At 38.0% G+C, this 25152-nt stretch overlaps 1 protein-coding gene across 4 annotated transcripts in view; it reads right to left on the bottom strand.

Annotated features, from left to right (window-relative positions):
• Positions 1–25152, bottom strand: part of GNG2 (G protein subunit gamma 2) — a 113587-nt gene that overhangs the window by 85510 nt on the left and 2925 nt on the right. For all 4 annotated transcript variants that reach the window (XM_038544710.1, XM_038544708.1, XM_038544709.1 and 1 more), the window contains exon 2: positions 11242–11283. Coding sequence is in view for 1 of the 4 variants with exons in the window: in XM_038544708.1 (XP_038400636.1) it covers positions 11242–11283 (42 nt within the window). In the remaining 3 variants the exon portion in view is untranslated. The remainder of the gene's footprint in view (positions 1–11241; positions 11284–25152) is intronic.

The raw sequence follows: 25152 nt of genomic DNA, 5'->3' as shown, positions 1-25152 counted from the left end.
TTTAAAAAGTGAGTGTACCTCCCAAAAAAAGTATTTGACTGATTACCATGTGAAAAACACTGCCTTTGTTTTAAATAATTCTGTAACAAGTGAAATTATTCTCATTTTATACACAATGAAACTTAAGATTGAGAGAGTTCAATAATTTGCCAAGGTGGCCACTGTCAGTACTGAACTGAGAGATCTCTTATTCTTAACCCCAAAACCCATGTTCTTTTCTCTATACCACACTTCTGCTCACTGTTCCTCTTACAGACCCAGCTTTTTTTTTTTTTTTTTTTTTTCCTGGAATCCCTGTGTCCCAGCATTTCCTGAATCAGAGAATTTTCTGGCCCACAGAAAAGGTTTATGCTTTACAGTGGTATTCCAAATTTGTTTTCTTTTTGCCTATCATGGTATGCTCCCACAAATACCTCTCCAATTATGGGGATTAGTCTGAGTCAGTTGATTTATTCATTTTCAGTGGATCAGAAGAGTTAATCTGGATTAGATCAAGGCAAGTAATCCTGGTCCCTGGATCAAAGAAGTGAAAATAATTCAACTGAGATTAAAAGCAAGCTGAACAAAACAAAACTAGCCATTCAGCTCACTAGCTGAGCATTGTACTTCATCAGACAATAGGTCCCTCTTTTGAATATGAGAGATCCAAGAACGTGGACTACTTCAAATTGCTCTGAAATGTCTATCTACCTTTGGCCATGCCTACCACTAAACTTGAGCTTTAGGTTGAAGATGCCATCCCCTCTCTATATGGGACAAGCATGAGGGTAGCTTCCTCACCTCTGTATGGCCTCCAGATCATCTTACCACATACACAGCTAAATTTTGTCCAAATGCTATCATCATGCTTGGGCCCATTTGAACATGGGCTATAACCTGGGTTAAGCAAAATTAATGAAAAAAATGGAAGTTGGTCAAAACATTTGTTTTTGTAAGATAGCTGAATTTGGGCGAGGAAGAAATGCCATTTCTTCCATGCAAGACTTTCATGAGGAAGGCTCTCTATGCTAGATATCTTCCATTAGCCCCTTTGGAACCATTCTCCATCCCATTCCACCAAGCTCTACGCCCCAGGAAACTAAACCATATGGACTCAGCAGCAGAATTCCTTGCTCTTTGTCTTCAGTCAGGTTTGGCCAATGGCTAGCACAAGCAGCTCAGAGGGAAAAAGAATCATTTCAATGTATAGGTTTCTAGGGATCTCTGCCTCCAGGGATGTTATAATCTGGCTCCACCCCTTTCCTGGGGGCTAAAGCACCACTCAGGAGGGCTCTCCTCCTAGTCCTCATCCCTTCAAGCCTATAGATAGGAAAGGAGCTCTGTAGAAGTGCACTTTCCCTAAACTCTGCCCACATCCTTGTAAATATTCTCTTTATTAAGCTCTCCTAAAATTAACTGACTTGAGGATGCCAACTGTTTCCAGTACAGAGGACATTTCTGAGGGCTAAGAGTATGCCTTATTCAGAAAATTAACTTATTCCAACTCCTTGATTTATATGAAAATGCTGACATTTGTGGGGTTAATGTCAAACCCAGGCAAAGATAAACAATGGCTAGGTGAGGTGTGGAATGGAGAGCTCAAAACAGCACTGGCTCAAACTCATTGCATTGGCGATCATGTAACACAAAGACATATTCACAAGATTTATGATCAAGGTGGTGGATGCAATCCTCAGATTTTAAAATGTGAGATATGTAAAACATTTTCAGGTTGCTATATCATCCTTCTTCATGCTTACAAATCATATTTCTATGGTACCTTCAACATTTCTGCATATATTGCTTAGATTGAGACATTAAACTATTTTTGGGGGAGTCTAACGATCAATATGAAGAGATGTTTGCTACAATAAAAACTGCCTAAATGGCAAATCTAAGAAAGACAGATTTCAGAGGTACCATCTGTTTTCCTTCATTGAGAGGTATTATCATATATAGTAAAAAAAAAAAAAAGCTATAAAAGTGAAGTGATGCTTCCTGTGTCAGACATAAATTATAATCTCAAACAGATTTTGATTACTGAGAGCTTATATCTTTGATATAAGGAAAAAATGGATAAGGAAAAAGATGGATATTGATCCTATCTAAGCCCAAAACTAACCTCCCATCTCTAGAATTAACCCAACTATATTATTCCCAAACGAAGAAAATTCTATAACTAGAATAATTATTTTAAGGCTGATTTTCTTTGATGATTTTTCTCTAATAAAGGCAAAATGTCATGTAGCACAAATCTGCAAAGCTCTTTTAAGTAAAAAAGCTAAAATGTTGAAATATTAATATGATACTTTATTTTTGTTTGGTTTAACTGTGCATGTTTGCCATAGATTACAGCCACAGATCGAAAAGAGAACTCATTGAATTAAACTTGAGCCAGCAAGGTAAGCTTTATCCTTGTATTCATTATGAACATCTATAAGAACTTAAAAAGTATTTGAAAAGGATATAAAAAAAATCTGGAGGACGCTGGCAGCTTCCATTTTATTTTGCATAACACCAGATGGCTCTTACAAAGTTCTCACTTCTTATTTTCCAAATGAGTGGTAAATTCATGCATTTGATTTTTCCTAAGTCAATGCAACTTATCAATGAATAATACCACTTTGTATTTGTACAGCATTTTACAATTTACAGAATGTTTTCCAATTCATTATCTCAACTGATCTTTACAGCAGTTGTGATATAGTCAGGGCAAATATTATCATCCCCATTTTATGGATGAGAAAACAGACCTGGAGATATCATTCAGAACTCTTTGTAGCAACTTAAATTAGCTTAAGTAAAAAAATGGCAATGGAAATGTATTGACTCTCATCCACTGAATTCATGTTCTCTCATTGTTAGTAAGCTCTCTCTCCTTTCCCTTTCTCTCTCTTTTGCTTCCCTTCTGGGCATCAGACTTCATTCTCTCAGCAGACTGAAATATGGCCTTATGTGACTCTTACTGCCTTGAGATGAGAAAGGATGGGACCTCATCCCCAACTTGAGTTTGCATATTCTAGGGGAAGAACCTACTGGCCCCTGTTGGGTCACATGTCCACCCTTTGAACCCACTCCTGCAGTCTGGTGATGAAATACTGTGGTTTCCCAGCTTGGGTCAAGTCCCCACCCCTGTGGCCAGTATTATTCAAACAAACAAAGAAAACAGGGATAGACCGAGCCAGTGAGGAAACTGTGAGGAGAGAGCCAGCCACCCTAATCTGTATGTACAGCATTAAATCAATTGCCCTGGGGCAGAAGCAAATGACTTCATAACCAGATCTTCAGAGTGTAACTCCAGCACCCGAGTCTCCTGGATGGCTCAGTGGTCTGCCTTTGGCTCAAGTCGTGATCCCAGGGTCCTGAGATCCAGTCCTGCATCAGGCTCCCCACAGGAAGCCTGCCTCTCTCTGCCTCTCTCTCTCTCTCTCTCTCTCTGTGTCTCTCATGAATTTAAAAAAAGGGGGGGTGGCAGTAAGGTGAGCTCTCTTCCGCTTTCCAGCACAGCCCATCATGCAGGAGCACCAAGGTGTTATGGATCTCTTTGTTGCTCACAGTTACCAGCATCATTTGGCTCAAGAATAAAACTTGGAATAGACTCAGGTTCTAGTCTTGGTCCTGTCCCTTGTCAGCTTCATGGGCAACTTACTTAACCTTGGAGAACCACAGCTCCTTCCATCATAAAATGAGTAATTCCTGTGTCACAGGGTCATCAACAGGATCAAGGGAGATAATGTATTCCAGATGACTTTGAAAATTATGAAGAACTACCTTAAAGTTTATTACTTAAGTTCTATATGTAAATTTGAGCTAGGCTAAAATTACACAGGAACATTCCTCAGCGTAGTCCTCCCTCCCACTATGCTCTATTGGCATCACTTTGGTGCTGACATTTTTTTCAGTTTTCAAAAGGCACAGCTCAAAAAGAAGCATCAAGTAGTGTCTTCAGATTTAGTCCAGGGACGCCCGGATGGTTCAGTGGTTGAGTGTCTGCCTTTGGCTCAGGTTGTGATCCCAGGATCCTGGGATCTGGTCTCACATCGGGCTCCCTGCAGGGAGCCTGCTTCTCTACCTATGTCTCTGCCTCTCTCTGTGTGTGTCTCTCAGGAATAAATAAGTAAAATCTTTTTTAAAAAAATTTAGTTCAGAAGAGCAGCTTACTAAGATGGTTTAGTGGCACTTGTCATACTCACCTTTTCAATACAGATTAATCAAAAGATGAACACTTCTGGAAGACACAGAAGACACATCAGAAACTACTAACAGCGGTAACCTCCAGGGAGTGGGACCAGAAAATAACATTTGGGAAGAAACTTTTATTTTTCATTTAGGACTGCCTCAACTGCTTGAATTTTTAAAATCTTACACATCTATTCCTTTCATGAAACAAAAACTAATTAAATTAAAGGCACGGTTATCACAAAGAATACAGTACATACATAATATAGTTCTGACACATAAAAAGCTTTCAGTAAATTCTTGTTTACTGATCAAACTAGGTATATTTATATACCTTTCCAGCAAAGTAAAATCAACTTCATTAGAATAAAAGCCAGCTTTCATCTCAGTGACTGTATATGTTTTCCATTAATAATATTGTGAGGAATGCTCACTGCCACCTGCTGAGGATATGATTTTAAACTCTTACATCTTCATACACCAAAAATGAGACCTACCTTCTTAATTCCCAATTATAAAGCACAGTGTACGCAGCTACCTCTCAACTCTGTTACTGCTGTTCTTGTAGGCACACTTCCCTATTAAGTTTGGAGGATACTGGGCTTCTAGGAACCACTTTATTTTACAGTTGGGGGTTTGCATGATATTTTCTAAGAAATTAAAGGTTACATGACAGCATATGCCAGAGCTAAAAGACAGATTTAAATGGTATTTTTTTAAATAGTGCAATAGCTATGAAGTTTGGATGCTGTGCACTGGCTAAGTGCTGTTCCTGGTTGCCTAGTTACATCTCCGTAGAAAGGTCAAAATGGTTCCCTCTAAATCTAGAAGGAATTAAAAAATCTTAAAGCTTCATAATTAAACCACGGACTGTGTGAGCCCTTATGTAAGCATCCCTTACAACAAGTCCCCATCAGACTCTAATCACATGACAGCCCTTGGGGATGTCTAAGGAGATGTTTTAATAAAAGGCATTTCTGTATCTGAAATTTGTTACCTTGCTCACATTTCATTAAAGTTATCACATCTGGACTCTTTCCATTTTATCATATCCAATTGCAGTCTGCAACTACAGGATATTAAAAAAAAAAAAACATCCAACCTAGTTGACACAAATCCTATCCCACGAAAGACAGAATAATGTCCTGTGTTTAAAATTATTCAACTTAAAAAAACAAATTTTTATTGTGATCAGCTTTACAAGGTATAGGCCAGTCTATAATCTAGTAACAAAAACTATATATTTTAATGAAAAACTAGTGTCTTAACTCTCAAAGATGTTCCTCCTTCACCCTCTCGCAGACATTTTTATGTCTAAATATCTTCTCTGAGTAATGGGACAGGATAGAATAACAATTTTGGTCCAGAAATTTAACAGGAGCTTATTAAAATGGCTAAGACTTCTTTCAGAGTTTAAAGAGAAAGTCTTTCTTTTTCTTTTTTTCCCCCCACTCAAAATCCAGTCAAATTTTTTTTAGGTGAAATTCATATAACATAAAATTAACCACTGATCATTTGAAAGTGTACAATTTAACAGCACTTACTACATCCACAATGTTGTGAGGCCATCACCTCTCTCTAGTTTCAAGACATTTCTATTACCCCCAAAGGAACTCTGACCCAGAGTAGTCATTTGGACCTCTTATTTACATTTACTCTCTAATTTCTCTCTGGCAAAGAATAAAAGAATCTGGGTTTATATGATAGCATAATGATTTGGGATGCTTTCATTTCTTCTGGAACTTGTTTGATTCCAAAAAAAAAAAAAAAAAAAAAAAACCCAGCAGAGGTCTGAAGCTGAAATGATGCTAGTCTTAAAATGAAACCAGGATTGGTTGTCCTAGAAGGCAGGAACCAAAAAAAGGGGTTGAGGAATATATCAAAATAATTCACAGATCTATCCAAGACCTATCCTTGTCAGAAACCCAGATCCTACCTACCTCCATGACAGAAAGTATTCAATCTATTTTTTGGGGGAAAAAAAAGTATTAAAGGAGAATTCTTTGTACCTACCAACTAAGGCAGTTTGGAAGATGGAGAACAATTAAAAACATTAAAAAGAGAGAGAGAGAGAGAGAGAGTGCCAGCTCTGGAAAGTCAAATGTCTGTTCTGGGGAAGCTAACTTATTGTTCTTTCAAGTACGTTTGCAGTCCTTTTTGTCCCAATGGCTTAAAGAACAAAAATATCCAAATAAAGTTCACAGAAATGTAAAAAATGAGCCTCTAGGACCTTCAGTATTCCAGATTTCTCAACCTGGCTTGATGAGGCTAACACAGGGGAACGAATTAGGGAAGCAGGGAGGAAGGACCGAACAAGAGTCTTTACCCAAATGCACCTACTTAGATCAGGGCAAGTAGCTCAAGCTCTACAGCTGGAAGGTCAGGAAGCACCAAATTCTTGAGCTGGGTAAGATGCCAAGACATTATGTACTCCAATCCTTTCCCCTCAGGTTTTCAGGATCATCTCCCTCATATTTTCTGAACAGTCTTCTGTCTCTTAGGTGGGAAAGTTTAATTTTGTCACACAAAAGACAGGATTCAAACTAAGAGAGCTCTTTGCTGCTTTGGCAAACAGGTTTTATCATTTCCATACATGCCAATGTGCTGGAAAAGATGCAGTGAGGTACTGTGGTCACTTCAGTGATAAAGTTATTACAGATGGGTTCATGGAAGGCATCTCGTAGGAGGGTGCTAGTAACTAACACTGAGAAACTGAAAGGGTAGGGCCTGAAATGTACCACTTCCTAAATGTCACAGTTTCTTCTTAGTTCTCAATCTGAAGGTTTGGTTTTTTTGTTTTTTGTTTTTTTTTTTTAAGTTGGTTTGGGCAAACATGTATATGTGGATACAGATTTTCCAAGAGTTGGAGTCACTCTTATCTTCAGCCTAAGCCCTAGGGGTTGTTGTCATTATCTATGTCAATTAAAATTTCTATTTTGGGGCACCTAGCTGGCTCAGTAGGTTATTCTTGATATTTTTTAAGTAATCTCTACATCCAATGTGGGGCTCAAATTCATGACTCTGAGATCAAGAGTTGCATGCTCTTCCGACTGAGCCAACGAGGTGCTCCAAAACAAAATCTTTAAAAAAATTCTATTTTTAACAATTCATTGATGTGACAGATACTTCCCACATAGCCATTTGTTAGACATCTGGTGGGGTGATCAATTGTCCTGATTTGTCCAGGACTGGTCCAGTTTTAGCAGCAAAAGTTCTGTGTCCCAGGAAACCCCCGGTCTTGGACAAATTAGAATGATTTGTTATCCTATTACTAATTCTAGGTTTTGTCTTCAGATTTGCATTGTTGGAATGTCTAGAAGTGGATAGAAAAGGGACTTGCTACAAAAGTAGCTGAAAAATTTAACATCTCCAACTAAAATTTCTAGCTACATTCTACTCCAGAGATGCTTTTCAAAAAATAACCCAGTGGTCTATTTCATTCCCTAGGCAAGAAATGGTTTCTTACTTTGTGGGGAGGACCTACCTGATATATGATGGAAATTAAACCATACTTTGAAATTAGCTATAATAAATGCCACTACAGTGAGGCTCTAAAATATTACGTTATGTTTTCCTCCAATTTCCACATTTTAGAGCCTAATAAATATAGCATAATATGACAGGCAGACGTAACAGCATAAAATAAAAATCTTACATTTCTTTGGTACTATTCAATGACTTTGGAACCTGCACACTGTGGGCAAACTCCCCAGAGTTACAGAAACTCCAAAAGCAGCACACTCTCCAGAGGCCACACCCATAGTACCAAAAGATCTGGCCAAGAAAGGAGCTGTGGAACTTCAACCTGTCCACTGGATCCAATGCTAAATACTCCAAGAAAACCTTCAGGGCCTGTATCTACAAAACAGGATTTGCAAAGTCAATAAAAGAACTTGCTTCAGAAACCTGGGAACCCGAAACCTGCTCAATAGTATGCAATGAAATGTTGGATACTTCTACCTCTACTAGCCTTTCTGCTTTTCTGAACAACTAATCTCTTTTACTTTGTAGTAGGCAGAATAATAACCCCCAAATAAGTCCATGTCCTACTCTCTGGAACCTGTGAATGTGTAACCTTTACAAGGGAAAAGGGACTTTGAATTAAGGACTTTCACATGAGGGAGAGTATCCTGGATTATTCAGGTGGGCCAAATCTTACCACATGGGACCTTAAAATCAAAAGTTTTTCTGGGTTCAGAGTTAAGAGATGTAGATAGAGTAGAAAGCATACAGAGGGGATCCCTGGGTGGCTCAGTGGTTTAGCACCTGCCTTTGGCCCAGGGCGTGATCCTGGAGACCCAGGATCGAGTCCCACGTCGGGCTCCCAGCATAGAGCCTGCATCTCCCTCTGCCTGTGTCTCTGCCTCTCTCTCTCTATGTCTATCATGAATAAATAAAAGTAAAATCTTAAAAAAAAAAAAAAGAGAGAGAAAGCATACAGAGATGTAGTGTTAGTTTTAAAGATAGAGGGAGGTAAACTTTAGAATTCTCTCCTAGAGCCTCCAGAAGGGAACATAGTTCTGTTGATAGTGTGCTTTTAGCGCAGTGAGATCCCTAGAGAACTTAACCTGCAGAACTGTAATTTGTATTGCTTTAAGCCACTAAGTTTGTGATAATTTGCTATGGCAGCAAACATGAAATGAATACATCCTTCATCATTGCGGCTTTTTAATTTGCATAATACCTTAATAGTATTTTGCTCTTAACCTCAATATTTGACCATTTCTCACCCAGTGTTTAATTTGCTTCTCTGTATAGACTTAAAAGAAAACAGATTTGGTACTAGAGCAAATTTGCTCAAAATCCCTCCAATAGTGCAAACACCAGTTTTCTTTACATGTCTACTTCATTTAGTTTCTTTTAAAAATTTTCTTATTTAAATTCAATTTTCCAACATATTGTATAAAACCCAGTGAATTTCTTTCTTTAGTTAGCACAGTACCCCTTACATGAGGAACCATCGAGCATAACCGAAATCAGTAAATTTGTATGAAGCAAAAATGTTCATGAGAATGGAAAATGACAGAGAACCTTTCTAAAGCTGTGTGCAAAGACACAGTAGTTCTCCATGTCTCCTAAGGGTGCTCTGGATATCACAATGATCAGAAGATGCCACTGGCCTTTTAAAAGCCCCAAAATAGGAATACCAAAGAGTACAATGAAGAATTGTCCCATTCCACCTGCCAGCAACTCCCATTGAGAAACGCTGCCTGGATTGATTTGAAACATTTAAGTACATTCATTAGCATGAAAGAAATCAACATAAACATCAGAGAACATCAAATACTTGTATGACAGTCTTCATTATTAGCAATAGAGTAGTCCCCCCTCAACCGTGGTTTTGCTTTCTGCAGTTTCAGTGGCCCTTGGTCAACCGCAAGGAAGCAGGTGACCACAATGCCTAGGTCATTCACCTCAGTTCATCTCACATGTAGGCATTTTATCATCACATGTCACCACAAGAAGGGTGAGTACAGTACAATAACATATTTTGAGAAAAAGACCATAGTCACATAACTTTTATTACACTATATTGTTATAATTGTTCTACTTTATTATTGTTGTTAGTTCTTACTGTGCCTAATTTATAATCAAACTTTATTGTAGGTGTATATACATATAGGAAAAAGCATAGTATATATATGGTTCAGTACTAGTGCAGTTTCAGGCATCCACTGGGGGTTTTGGAACATATTCCCCACAAATAAGGGGGGATTACTGTATTTGGTAGAATGTAGGGATGGTTCTGTACTCAATTGTAAAATATTAAGTACTTAAATCCTAAAGAACCTCATTATGAGATAGTAAAAGCTATACATGGTCTTAAAAGCACACTCACACAAGCCTTTCTTCTAATAAGCTCTAGACCAGAGATTTTTTTTTTTTAAGATTTATTTATTTACTTGAGACACACACACACACACACACACACACACACACACACAGGGAATATGGGGGGAGGGGCCGAGGGAGAGAATCTTTAAGCAGTCTCCCCGCTAAGTGTGGAGCCTGACACAGGGCTCCATCTCACAACCTGTGAGATCATTACCTGAGCAGAAACCAAGAATTGGATGCTCAACTGACTGAGCCACCCAGGTAGCCTTCTAGACCAGAGATTCTGGGATTCTAATACTAGCAAGTACTAAATATTTGCTGAATAAATAAATGGATGAAAGACTAGCTGCAGTAAAGTAAATCAGGTCATAAGTAAGTTGTATTTTTTACTAGTACTTTTCTGTAACCACTAAATAGTTATGTAAATAAACAATTTAAAATCCAACACCCAAATTCAAGCCACTGACATACAATCCAATGGGGGAAAGAAGAGAAATAGGTGGTCAGATAAATGAAAAATATTGGCCATGAATTGATAGTTGTGGAAATTGAGTGATAGGGAAGTTCATTATATTATTCTATTTTGGAATATCCTTGAAATTTTTCCTGATGATGTTAAATTTTAAGATGGGGGGAAAAATCCAAGTTGCTGACTATAGGTCAGGGCAGGTAAATACATTATCACCTGTCTCAGCAATATGGTGACCTTTCAAGTCTACAACCAGATTCAAATGGCTTTAGCTACTTTCAAACTCCAAGTTAGCTTCTTTAAGAAGAAACCCCTACAGCATAAGATTGACCTTTTGTTATTATTGCTTTAGCTGCTGGAAAAGCCCTTACACTGTGTACAACCAATCTATTAAGAACTGGGCTTACCCTTCTCTAAACTAATCTACTGTGATGTCTGTCTTGCACAGGGAATGTCATCAATAGCTGCAACCAATTAACTGAGTATGGTGCCATAAGAAGACATTTTAAGGCTGTGACCTCAAGACGCTCCAACTTGTGTTTTTAGAAAAAAATGGGAAAATCTGAGTGAGAAATCTGATTTTAACTATCATCAAGGATAACTGCTTTTTTCCAAAATCCTGAAGTCCTGTTAATTTTGCTAAAGCTCCTATTAATATTTCTTATTGATAAACATCACATAATAAATGCATTTGTCTATAGGATCAGTTAAGATATTCTTTTCTCTTCAAGTTCTGGTTAGATTCAAGAATCTCCTAGGAGAAAATATTTAATTCTTACCTCTTCAGTTCCCAAAGCCTGAGGCTCACTGGCAGATCTGGGCTGTTGAGAAAGCAAAGAGGAAAATGAATGTTTTTTTATAAAGAGGAAAAATAACATGATACATAAGAGCTGAATAAGCAAATGAGTGTTTCTGTAAATAGGGTTTGGTGGTAATGGCTGAATAGCTCTAAGGGCAGAGAGTCTCACAGGTTTACATTTCTGAGCCAAGCAACAATTTGTTAATTCTTTTAAGAAGCAGATGTGAAAATAAGAGTCTGTTTCTTTATGGACTTCCCTGGCCTGCAAGAAAACATCAAAACGTAAAGTCAACTTGGGAATCTAAGGGAAGAAGAGTTCTTGGTGTCATACATGACTAAGTGAGATGACTAAGAACAAGTTTTACTCTTGACCCAACCCAATTTGCTCCCAACAGAACCAAAAGGGCAGAGGTAGAACTCATCGATGCTCCAGGTGTTATGAACAGAGGTGGATCTTCCATTTGTGTGTATCTAGCCCTTTAAGAGGGTATATTTGGACAATTTAGTAATTATATAAGCATCACTGGTATCTAACGTTTCTGTAGGCTGCTTAAAAGTAGAGACACCGATACCCCTGGCTACAATGACTTCTGAAGATTTTAATCAAATTCACATTGGGTCCTAGGACCAAAGGAACATCCTTGTCTATAAAGACCTCACATTGCTTAAGATTGGCAGGCATGCTACAATCTCAGCCCAACCTATTCCCAGATGACTAGAAAGGATTATATGTTTTAAATGAGCCAAAGTTATTAGGAATACATTATGTTATGATTAATGACAGCAAAGAAATAAAAAAAAAGCCAAGGGCCAAAACCAACCTATTTCAGAGAATGAACCCTGGGGATAACAATGATTAGTGGGGCTTGCAAAATAAGCCTGTCCAAGGGTGCTCTGAGTCCAGTACTCTCATGCATTTTTGGTGCTAGGAGCCTCTCAGGAAAATATTTTGGCACTATTCAAGATCCTCAAATATGTACCGTCTTAGTGATAATACTCCTTGACTTTATAAAAAAAAAAAGTATTTCCGGGTGTTAGAAATAGCCTAAATATCAGTAATATAATCTATTAAGTAAAACAAAAACTGTACATGATGGAACTTTGAAATGATAGTTACAACATAAATGATGAGGAAAAATACACAACATAAAGTAATGTGAAAAAAATACAAAATTATATGTATATAGTTGTGACCTCAGTTAATTTTCTAATATATAGGTTTCAAATACATATTTTTCTAATATATTTTTATATTTTTAATATGTAATATTCTTCTAGTACATCACAAATAATCTTTTCTAGCAAATAGTATACATAATCTTTCTGATATAGATTCTACAAAATTATTGGAAGGAGATGCATCAAAATGTAAACAGCATATTGCATCTTCTATCCTATCATCTATAGGATAATTGAAATAGCAGGAATTGCTAGATATGACCAGTAACTGCTCTGCTCTTCTATGCTTATAATAGAATTTTAAGCTACAAATGTACACGTCAAGGGTAACTACTTTTCCCAGCCTCCATTGCCCCAAGGTGTGTGACTATGAGACATAGTTCAATAGGATGACTACAAAAGTGATATGTGCAACATCTGGGTCATGCCCTCTCATTTCCAACACTCTCCCTTCATAATGGTCATAGGTGGGATCCTTAGGGAAAGCTACGTTAGATAATAAAGCAAGAGAAACATCCCTGAGTGATGGCCTAACATGACAGAAAAGGCTTAGGTCCTTGGATGATCTTACGGAGCTACCTTTCCAGCCCTGGACTACCCACCTCTGGATTATTATGTGAAAGAGAAATAACTTCTGTCACCCACTGTGAAATCAAGCCCCTGTTACATGCAGTTCAACCAACAATCTAATTAATAGAGAAGAGGTCATTTCTTTACAATTTAAGTATTTTCCAAATTTTCAGTAATCACCATGAATTACTTTACTAGAAAAAAAATAAGTTAAACACTGTTTAGGAATTTTAAGAAAATTAAGATAGTACAGGATTGATTTCAAGCAACATGTGCCTTCTATCCATATATGAGAGAAAAAAATGAAATCTACAATTTCAAGAAGTAGTTATTATATCCTATCAAGGACATAAATCACATTCCAACTTCCTGAGTTTCTATGACCTTCTCATTATGCTTCATGGCACTTTATTTCAAACCTTTTGAAAAATAGTTTCAATACAGAAAAGTTTAGCTTTAAATAAAATCTGCTTTAGTATCTGCTTGAGGAATACTCTAAAAAAAATAAAACTCTAGTCAACATAGTATAATTATCCATTTAAGAGGATATCTAGACCCCTTAAAGTAAACTTAGAAACATTCTTAAAAACAGTTTTATATACACTAATTCATACCTTTAATTTAAGGATGTTGTTTGTTCCTCAGATAGAATCATAATGACTCACTCCTACTGTAAGTCCACTGGCCCAATAACTCTGTTGACTGTCCATCAAACAAGTGTTATATTTTGATTTTACTTTCCTCTGGAGTGGTGACAGATTTGTCAGAACTCACATAAACTTCCTAATCTCTGCGACCCATGGGCCTGTATTGTAAGATGTGTCCAAGATAAAGGAGTCATATCTACTCCATAAAATGGAGGAAAGATACCTCATCTACTTGGGGATCAGCTTTGAAACAATAGCCTGAAATCAATCTCTACCCATATTAGAATAATGCACTTTACAATGACGATCCTTTAATCTGCTATAACATTATGCAAGTGGTATTTGGTGCCTTTTAGAAGATCATTAAAGTTCTGTGCACCTGCACACGAGACACTTCCCCAGAGAGAACTTAGAGACTTATATATAATTATATATCAGATAAAGGACCTATTTCCCCCTCTTTTTCCCAAGAGAATGCCAAATGGTCCTTTTCTCTCCTGTGAATCACAACACCGGACACTAATATGGCTAACTTATATTCAATAACAAAGGCAGGATGCCAGAGTTTCCTCACTTCCCTCTTAGGATGACTATGCTAGTACATTTTCAAGAACCCCCTAACTCTCTCTTGCAATAGGCAAATAAAGCTGATTGTCCAAACTCTGAATTCTCAGTTTCTCTCCCCCTCTTCTCTTGACAGGAACATAAGCAAGCCAACTCGACAGGCCTAATTACCATGGTAACAACATGCACTGTGATTATGAGTGTGTTTGTTTTTTAAAATGACTCACAGATTGTTCTCCCAGAAGTCCCAGACACACCGGTTTCTGGGTGGTTTATAAAAGCTATTCAAAGTTTTCTTGCAAATTTCTTGCTCCTATTAGCATAACTGCTGTGATAGAGAAGATTCATCAAATCAAATATGCTCTTCTCCTTACAAATGAAAAAGAAAAACCCCACTTGGTTCCTTAACTCCAAGATTAATCAATTTAAAACTTGGGTTAATAATGAAATTAATTTGAGTTTGTACACTGGAGATAATTAATCTGTCCCTAATTTAAATAATTAAGGTATTTCATAATGTAGTTTTAGAGAACCAAATGAAATAATCAAGTGAAATAAAATCAGCAGTAAAAAATATCAAATAAAATAGCCTAAATCTGTGGGTACGTGGTCAGTCACATGTAAAGTGTTATGAAAGAATAAACATAAGTTTTAGTACCAAGATGTTTTTAAACCAATGTCCAAAATAAAGATATTTAATTTTAATGCAAACATGGCAGCCCCTGGGTGGTGCAGTCAGTTGGCTGTCCCACTCTTGGTTTCGGCTCAGGTCATGATTTCATGGGTTGTGACCTGGAGCCACAAGTTGGCCTCGTCCTGCTTAGCACAGTCTGTTTAGGATTCTCTCTTCTTCTCCCTCTACCCCTCCCCCCTGTATGCACACGCATTTGTGCTCCGTAATAAATCAATCTTTAAAATGTAAACATGAAAGAGCCCAGGCATATGGAAAAACTGTGGACCACTTCCAATCATTTATTTAATACACATTATTTAAGACCCTCTATGTAGCAAGTGTCATTGTTTATAACAGGAACAGTGCTATAGGGCTTAAAACTCTAAAACTATTTAACTTAAAACTATCTCCTGATACTTACATATAACACAATGTATAACACACACGCAAAATAGTCATTAGAAATTACAGTTTCCCAATAGCCACATATTTTATGTACTGTTACCAATAATATACTTTTCCTCTAGAGTTTGAAGGGATAATCAGAATGAATCTGTCAGGATAGACTAGGTTATACTATGTGTTAATGAATAACCCCAAAATCTTAGTGGTGTAGACAGCAAAGCTTATTTCTCACTTCCACTACATGTCCATTGCAGGTCAGTGGAGAGACCATCCTTATGGTGTCTTGACTCCAAGACCCAGGCCTAAGAGTGCAGCCCTCATTTCTATGCTTCTACCACTGCCAACTGCCAAGGACTTCACTCACAGCCTGGTTCTTAGAAGGTTCTTCCTGGAAGTGGTCAAGAGCACTACTGTTCACATTTCACTGGCTAATACAAGAGATGTGGCTATACCTAACTAAAGTGGACAGGGAAATGTAAAGCAACCATATCAAGAGTTGGGAAGGAAAACTGGAAATATTCCAAGTTCATAAATTACTGGACAAATAGTCCAAGGCTGAGTGGACACTTAAGTCAAAACATCGACATCTAGCTATCCCAGAAAAATAGGCCTCCTGCAATGATTCCTTAACTCCACCTTTTTTGTATCTGTGATTAATGCTGGGCCATAATAATCACTTCTGCCAGAATTTGGTAAAAATCCCATGGACAAAAGAAAAGTTCTATTCTACCTTTGTGGTAACAATAATACTTGAATAGCTATACTTCTAAATAGTTACTATATGTCACTCACTATGCTACATAAACATTTTAATATATTATATAATTTTCTCCTGACAATTTTATGAGGCAGATATTGTCATTATTTCCCATTTTATAGATGATGAAACTGGGGCATAGAAAGTAACTTGCTCAAGAGATTCTGATTCCAAACACCATTCCATAGTGTTCTTTAACTACTATGCTCTCCTGTGTACTAAGCCTTAGAATATTATTTTTTTATACCACAGTATTTGACGGTTATTTTAAGACTAATAGTAAAAAAATAAATAAATAAAAAATAAATAAAAAAAATTTTTTACCTAGAAATTTTTACCTTTTCTTATTTAACTTTTGTATTATCTCAATTAAAAGAAAATCTAGGGGCTGTTCAATCAAAAGTTTTTTTTTTCTTAGTGATACTACTTTTATGTCCATCCACAGCAATGTTCCCTAAGCACAACCATCATTTATGAGATTTTTTAAAAATGTTAAAGATAGCTCAGTTCTCCAAAAAGTCTCTCTAAAATGACAGATATTTTTCCTGTTAATTCTTTTTCACATTTGTGTACAGATCAGATAAATACCCTTCTTAAACAGAGCACTGTTGGCAAAGCCTCGAAATTAAGTGTACTTTCCTGTTAAAAATGCAGATATGAGTAGGAAGCACTCCATCATTTACTACAGAAAAAGTACTCCTACTATTAATCCTTAGTCTGCAATGATGAGGGTGCAACGAAAGCACACCTTGAGACAAGCAGTCAAAACACTGTCATGTCAGCAATTCCACTTTGAAATTCCCCCTCTTCACCAGGCTGCCTCACATATATGGAGCCTCTGAAATACAACAGCACCTTAGAAAGTGGAAACCACGAGAAAAGGCAACAGTCATGGAAGTGCATGTTGCCTCCAGAGTTGGAAAGTGAAAACCGATTTTTCAAAATAACTCATAATCAGAAATTGCAGAGATTAGTCATTCTTCTTACAGGTGCTGTAACCAACAAAACACACACCTCTCTAGAGAAAATAAGGCTTTCATTTAAGTCCAACAGGTGCCATACACAGAGCCCTTGGCCCTTCTAGCTCCTGTCTTGGCCTAGGGTGGATTTTATTTACATCAAATTGATTTAACTGACCAGTCAGGAAAACTTGATTTATATATATTTAATTTTATATATAATTTATATATATATATATGAATATGTGCTCATATGAATATCTGCACTGTAAAAAAAAACTACTTTAATGTCCATTAAAAACTTTTTACAATGCAGATAAATAATCCAAGACTAAATTCAATGCTGTCTAAATTAAATGACATTCTTCTTGCTTTATAGTACCTGATGGATTTTTCTTCTGGAATGATTTGTTTAAAAGGTTATTCTTCACTAAGTCTCGCATTAGCCATTTTGTATTTTCTTTGAGAATTCTTTCTCCAGTCTACCTAGATTACCACCAGTAACAAAAAACTCTTTGTGTCTGTGTGTGTTTTTCTAAGGGAAATGCATGGAAACACTGTTCAACTCCAAGTTGTGTGATCTTGATGTTACTGAACCTTTTTGAGCCTTGGTATTTTCACTTATAAAATGGGAAGACTCCATTGACTTCTTACCTGATGATTGTTAACTCCTTCCTTCCTAACAGAACCAGATCTTTTCTCTGGGGTCTGGTGATTGTGGTCTTCATAGAGGCAGGGCTGCTCCACGGCCTCAGGAGGAAACACTCACATGATCCAGTCACAGTGGTTCCATCTGCCTCGTCTCTACAGATAAGGCATGTGCACTGTGGGGGGAATTCAGCCAGAGACAGCTTTTCTGTCACACTAATAATAGGTGCATGAAAAGAAACCAGACCCTTCACTATGCTTCTAGATATTGAAATCTGGTTGTTAGTTTGAAAGCAGCCATCTCAGCATGGGGAGGGGAGCATTTTAAGAGGGTATGCCAACCTGCTGAGGAAGTCAGAACAGGAGGAAGGAAAGAATGCAGGTTGCTAAGAACAGTGCCCAGTTATGAATAACTCTGGAGCTACCCTTCTTTCAGGTGGTCCTGAAGCAAACTCCTTGCTGTTTAAGCCTTTTTGGTAGGGTGTTCCTTTACCAGTAGCCAAAAGTGTCCTAATAAAAAAACCTTCTTCTCATCAAACAGTAATGTATATAAAGTATCCAGCACACAGCAGCACAAACAACATGCCTGGCAAATGCTAATTCACATCATGATTGCTGAAATGTGTTGATCTTCACTCATTCAACCATGAGTGAGTGCTTGACTCTGTGTGGTTTGAAAGACTCCTCAGTGCGATTTTCCTTGGTTCCTCCAAACAGAATTAAGGGCAGAAATCATTGCTTTCTCTACTTTGTTCATCGAAGAGATAATACCAAGTTCCTAAGGTTGTTTTAAACAATAAAACTGGCACTTGATTCAGACAACAGCCCTGTAATGCTGATTGTACTGTAGAAAAATATAATTAAACACAGTAGTCTTCCTGACTGTGTAAATCAATTTAATCTAAAAAAAATTTAACCCAGACCAAGTACACAACAGAGCAGCCAAGTACACTGTGTTTGGAGTCGGCCTAGTTTAATGGAAAAAGGTGCTTTCTGGAGAGGAAAGACATATTTCTATAGATCATCATACACTTGGGTGAAAAGGACACATTTTCTTGGAACTTCACCCCATCCTTGCATCAGGAAGGTACCTGCACCTGCTTGGAAACCCTTGCTCCCCAGATCCTCACATGGAGTTCTCCTCACTACCAGTCCCAATTCAAATATCACTTCCTCAGAGAGGTTTTCAGGGATTACCCAACAAAAGTACATTGCCATCACCACCACCATCATATGCACAATCTACAATATTCAGTCTGTTTCTATTTTCATTCATTTTAGCACTTCTCACTACCTGATATTTTCTTGTATCACAATGTGTTTTTCTTGATGGGGTCCAAACTTGATTGGCTGTGATCAAATCAGCCTGGCTGAGATTGGGACCTGGATATTTGCTTCGAAGTACTCCTCAGTGATATTGAATGTGCAGCCAGATCTAAAAGCCATTTGTTTATGTGTTTACTGGATCTCTCCCAACACTGGAATGTGAGTTCCAAGAAAACAAAGAACTGGACTGTTTTGTTCATCCAAGTCTCCTCAGCCTCTTGAAGGACACGTGGCACATTGCAGACATTCAGTTAAGACTTGTGGACAAGCTGACCAACTGGATTATAATTATGTCAGCATTTGCCTGCTTCCCCTGTAGTTTATGAGCTCCTAGAGAGCTTCTAGAGTATCTAGCCCAGTCTGCACCAAAAAATAAGCAACAAAAGTTCATTAAATGAATTATAGACAAACTGCATTTGTGAACTTAAATGTTCACACACACACAAATACCAGATATGCAAAGTGAGGGACGTGTTAATTAACTCAATAGAGGGGACCCTTTCACAATGTATAAGTGCATCAAATCATCACACTGTACATTTTAAATATCTTACCCTTTTGTCAGTTATGCCACAATAAAGCTGAAAATTAAAAACAAGTAAACCCAAAACCTCCCATAAAACTGTATTTGTGTGCTATAAGGAAGACAAAGATGGAATTGGGTGTGGCCATCACCCTCAAAGAGCTAGCCAAAGGGAAAAAAAAATGCAGATTGCCATTATACACACTAGAATGTGCTTACTGCTGTGAAGAAAAAACAAAAGCTTTCAGGGGAAGTAAAGATTGTTTCTTACTGAGGAGGGGAGAGAAGTACCAAGGAAGGCTTTACAGAAGAGGTAGGAAGAGGTAGCATTTGAACTGAGCCTTACAGAACAGATGGAATTTGGCTATTCGGAGAAATAAGACTGGGATGAAGTGTGGAAGGGGAAGTAGAAAAGTTATTCTAGGGAGAAGCAAGAACACAAACAAACCAGCCCAGCTGGATGTTAGGAGGGCCTGAACTAAGACACCAGCTATCAACACGGAAAAGAGTAGATAGTGTCAAGATGTGTTTCCAATGACAATGCAAAAAGCTGTGGGACTGGCTACAACTTGGACTGTTCATTGAGAAAAAACTGAAATTGAGTTTTCATAAGTGAAAGACTGAGAGAATGAGGTGTCATTAATAGTCAGGAAATCAGGTAGGAGCTGGGTTTGAGTGGGGAAAGGCAATGATGGCACTGATTTAGACATGAGAGTTTCATTTCCAGTGGGTTGAATATTTGTAGGGTGCTTGATGTACACGTCTCAATAGCAGATGAGTGTTCAGGATGAAGGATGAGATTTGGAACTGACCTGCATGGTGACAATGACTGAAATCATAGTAAAGGATTTGATCAAGGGAGAGGGAGAGATTAAGTGGCAGAAAAATCAAGTCTTAAGAACAAACATCTTTAGGGAGCAGAATTTAGGAGTTAATAGGGAAGTTGGGAGCCTCTAGTGGCCTGTGATGGGTGGCACAATATACCGCCCCAACATATGCCTCTTTGACATAAGGATTATTTTGAGTAGGCTATTTTGGGAAACAACAGACACAGGAGAAATTCTGAAAACAGAGTAGAAGTTACTGTGTGTGTAAGGGAAATTTACATTTATAAAGGGAATCTCCATTTATAAGAGTGCCTCCCTCTCCTACCTGAAAGGGAAGGAGGACTAAATCACTAGAGACTCTCATCAGTAGACAGGTATGAACTTAAGTCTACACACCGAATCTTACTCTTACTTACCATGCTTTTCTTGGTCATCTTCCCATAACTGGCCTCCTCTACTCTTCCTCCTCTGTCTTTAGCTAAAGATAGTATTTCAGCCTGAATTCTAAGCCACCTTTGAGAGTTACTCACTTTTCCCTGGTTATGTCCCATGTATACAAGAAGTATACATGTTAATAAACATATTTGCTTTTTCTCTTATTAGTCTGCCTTTTGTTACAGGGTTCCCAGATGAGAACCTAGAACGGTAGTGGGAAAACTATTTTTCTGCCTCTACAGGTAGAAGGAGAACAGGTTAGTAGAGGTTATAAAAGTCAAGGAGAAGCTTTGTTGGCAGCAGGTTTAATTTTAAATTTATGTGTATGAATTTATGTGTATGAACATATGTGCAGGCAAAGAGAAAAGGGCCAATAAAGAGAAGAAACCAAATACATGGGAAAGAGATAGAATTATTGTCAGAACATAGTCCTCTACCAAGTAAAAGGAAATGGAATGCAGAGTCCAAGTAGAGAGTTTACTTCTGGCTTGAGCAAAAGGGTGTGTTAATTTGACCTAGGAAGACAGGGAAAGAGAATGAATGGAGGCACAGAGAAATTTTGAGGTGATAAGTAGTGAGGTTGAGAAAGCCTGTAATATATGCCTTCTAAGATAAATAGAAATGAGGCCATCTGTAATAAATAAAGGTAGGAGTTGGGTTTAATAGATTTATTGAAAATGCACAGGAGGCAGTAAAATATGAAATTTAAAAAAGAAAAAAAAGAAGAAAAGGGTTTTCAAAGAAGAGACATGGCCCTGTGATGTTGCAGTCACTGTGGAGTAAAGCCAGTTCTTGACCCTTTTCCTTAGCTCAGAGTGCCAGGTGCCTGAGGAGAGGATTGTGGGAAGGTCTGACCCTGACTAGCAGGAAGGCAAGGAAAGGCCAAAGAACAAGGAGGAAGGGGTCAAGGGACTGGTTTTCCCAAGACTGTCCACTAAGAGCTGGACTGTTTACATATATTTGCCAAGAGATAAAAGAGCTGATCCTGTCTTATCTCAAACCTTGGTATACAGTGGAACCATTTCTAAGAAATGTGTTATCACTAGAGTTTAAGATTGAGGTCCCTCTTTTTTAGTGTTTAATGAAGTCCCCTAGAGAGTGTCTGAACAATGACTCCCATTAAATATAACTCATTTTCTTTAACATAAGAGTTTGGGGAAATGTATAGATATCTCCAATGCTTTTACTTGAAAATGTGAATCTTAAATTCCACTGTGACATCTTTACATTTGAACAATTTTGAACACAGAAACTGCATACATACATAGGATGTTAAATCTTTAAAAAAAAAAAGTAGACCATAATGTTTAAATTTATTTATTTATTCATGATAGACATAGAGAGAGAGAGAGACAGAGACACAGGCAGAGGGAGAAGCAGGCTCCATGGTGGGAGTCTGACATGGGACTCGTTCTTGGGTCTCCAGGATCACGCCCTGGGCCAAAGGCAGGCGCCAAACTGCTGAGCCACCCAGGGATCCCCAATATGGTCTACTTTTTAAACAAAATAATTTCATCTTATAATTTTAAAAGTGACAGAATATAAAGGCTGTCTTTTTTTTTTTAAGATTTTATTTATTTATTCATGTGAGACACAGAGAGAGAGAGAGAGAGAGAGAGAGAGAGAGGCAGAGACACAGGCAGAGGGAAAAGCAGGCTCCATGCAGGGAGCCCAACGTGGAACTCCAGGATCACGCTCTGGGCCGAAGCCAGGCGCTAAACTAACGAGCCACTTAGACATCCCGAGTATAAAGGCTTTCTCTGTCCATTTGCCCTAATATGAAAGGAGGTGAAATGGAGATTGAATTGGGGGTAAGGTATCAATCATCTGTGCAGCTCTAAAAAGGTAACTTAAATTCTGGACCTCTTCTATTATCCATCATGGAGGGTTTGAAACACACCAGGCTCATCCCCAGGTCATTTTCAGTTGTACCATTCTAGAAGGCCACAAGCCAGGGACTAAGTCTTAACACAGTTCTAATTCCCTTCTCCACCTGGATCTGGAAAGCCAGTCATGGATCCTCCCACTAGTTGTAGAATAAATAGATTTGCAAATTAAATAAAGTGGGGTTTATTACTCAACCAACCAACACACACAAAGACTGCATTACAAGAAACTCACCTATGATCGGTCAGGAGCTCTTCAAACTATTCAAGGTCAACCTCCATACCCACACCATAAATCTCAGATATTGTTGCTCTTAACAGAGACCCTTCATCTTCCTGCGCAACTCCCCTCAGCCCTGTTCACACCCTGCTTCATCAGTTTCAGAATCAAGGGTGAAATGTATAGTGGGAAATGAAACTAAGAAGGATTCTCTATTTTCAAAAGTGAAATTTAGATTAGAATCACATTTTGCTAGAAGCCTCTCTCAGAAATCTATTGTTGTTTAACTACTATAGCCCTTTCTCCATAGGTTAATCCTCTCCACTTAGAATAAGCTGAAGAATAATTTAATACTTTAGATTCTCTCCCCTTTTTCCAACCCTGCCAACTATTGGGGCATTCTTTCTCATCCATCTAATGAGTGGAGACTAGAAAGATGTGGGAACAGTTCCCCCAGTGCCTCCTTTGCAGTAGCCTGGTCCACATTTGACCAGCAGGGTCATTGATGTGACTGTCTAGAATAAGAATTTGGATTCCACTATCAGATTCTTGATATCACCAATTATCAGGAGCTCTGCAGATTTTCTTACTTTCTCTTTTTAATTTTATTTTTAATATTTTATTTATTTATTCATGAGATACACACAGAGAGAGGCAGAGGCATAGGCAGAGGCAGAGGCAGGCTCCCTGCAGGGAGCCTGATACAGGACTCAATCCCAGGACCCCAGGATCACGACCTGAGCCAAAGACAGATGCTCAACCACTGAGCCACCCAGGTGCCTCTCTCCTTTTGATTTTAAAAGTTACTCCTGAGAGAAGTATTTTACTTGGGCAGGGATAATACTGGTATATGCAGGAGACCAATTTCAAATATTATAATCAGGATCTTTAGGACACTCTATGTCAAGAGATCTTGCCATTTAAAAATGTCTCCTTGAAAAATGATCCAATTAAAAAATGAGCAAAGGATTTGAATAAACATTTCTCTAAAGAAGATATACAGATGGCCAATAGGCCCAAGAAAAGATGCTCAACATCACTAATCCTTAGGGAAAATTGCAAACACAAAGAAATACCAATTCATACCCTAATTAGTATGGCTACTGTCAAGAACAAACCAACCCCAAGAAACACAAGTGTTGGTGAGGATGAGGAGAAATTGGAACTCTGGTGCACTGTTATGGGATTGTAAAATGGTAGAGCTTACCGGGGAGCAGTATGGCCATTCCTCAAAAAATTAAACAGAATTACAGTTTGATCCAGCAATTCAATTATGGGTGTGCCTCAAAAAAAAGTGAATGCAGGGACTCACACAGATAATTGTACAGCCATGTTCATAACAGCATTATTTACAATAGCTAAAACATGCAAGCAACCCCAGTGTCCAACAGATGAATGACTAAACAAAGCATGGCATATACACACAATGGGATATCACCCAGCCTAAAGAAAGAAGGAAATTCTGACACCTGCTACCACATGGATGAACTCTGAAGACATGATGTCAAGTGAATGAGGCCAGTCACAAAAAGACAGATACCATAGAAATCCATGTATATGAGGCACCTAGAGTAGTCCTACTCAGAGACAGAAAGAATAGTGGGTTGCTCGGGGCTGTGAGGAGGAGAAAATGGAGAGTCATTGTTTAATGGGAATAGTTTCAGTTTGAGAAAATGAAAAAGATCTGCTGATGGATAAGTAGTAATAGTCATACAACAACATCAACATACTTCATGCCACAGAAAATTTATCTAAAAATCGTTAAAATGGGAAATTTTATGTTATACATATTTTACTCCAGGGGGGAAAAAAAAAGTCTCCTGGAACCTTGGAGGTAGTGGTAAAGGTTGAGAATATGCTAACTTTTCCTTTCACCACCCAGGAAGAAAAACTGACATCTGAGTACCTACTCAGATGAGTACCTACTACTCATAGCAGGCACTCACACAGTCACACACAACAGCAAAAAAAACAAAACAAAACAAAATACAACAAAGAAAACCCCAAACCTTGATTATGTACTATTAACTTCTCTTTACAACAAAGAAACTAAGGTTTAAATGTTAACGTACCAGGTCAAGTAGTAAGAACCAGTGGTAGGATTCAAAGGCAGATCTGCCTGACTCTCAGAGCCGAAGCCAGTGTTCTTTTCATTCCATGATGTTCTTTTATTCTACCCCATAGTTGTCTTTTTGAACTGGCTTTCTGCTTTGATGATAGAGCTTTTATACTTAAAAGTTAGACCTGCCTTCTGAAGTAGGCTGAAAAAGTC

The sequence above is a fragment of the Canis lupus genome, chromosome 8 (genome assembly GCF_011100685.1).
Source record: "Canis lupus familiaris isolate Mischka breed German Shepherd chromosome 8, alternate assembly UU_Cfam_GSD_1.0, whole genome shotgun sequence".
In the NCBI taxonomy this organism is placed as follows: Eukaryota; Metazoa; Chordata; class Mammalia; order Carnivora; family Canidae; genus Canis; species Canis lupus.
Note: the sequence above shows the minus strand (reverse complement) of the source record. Positions and strands in the feature narration are given on the sequence as shown.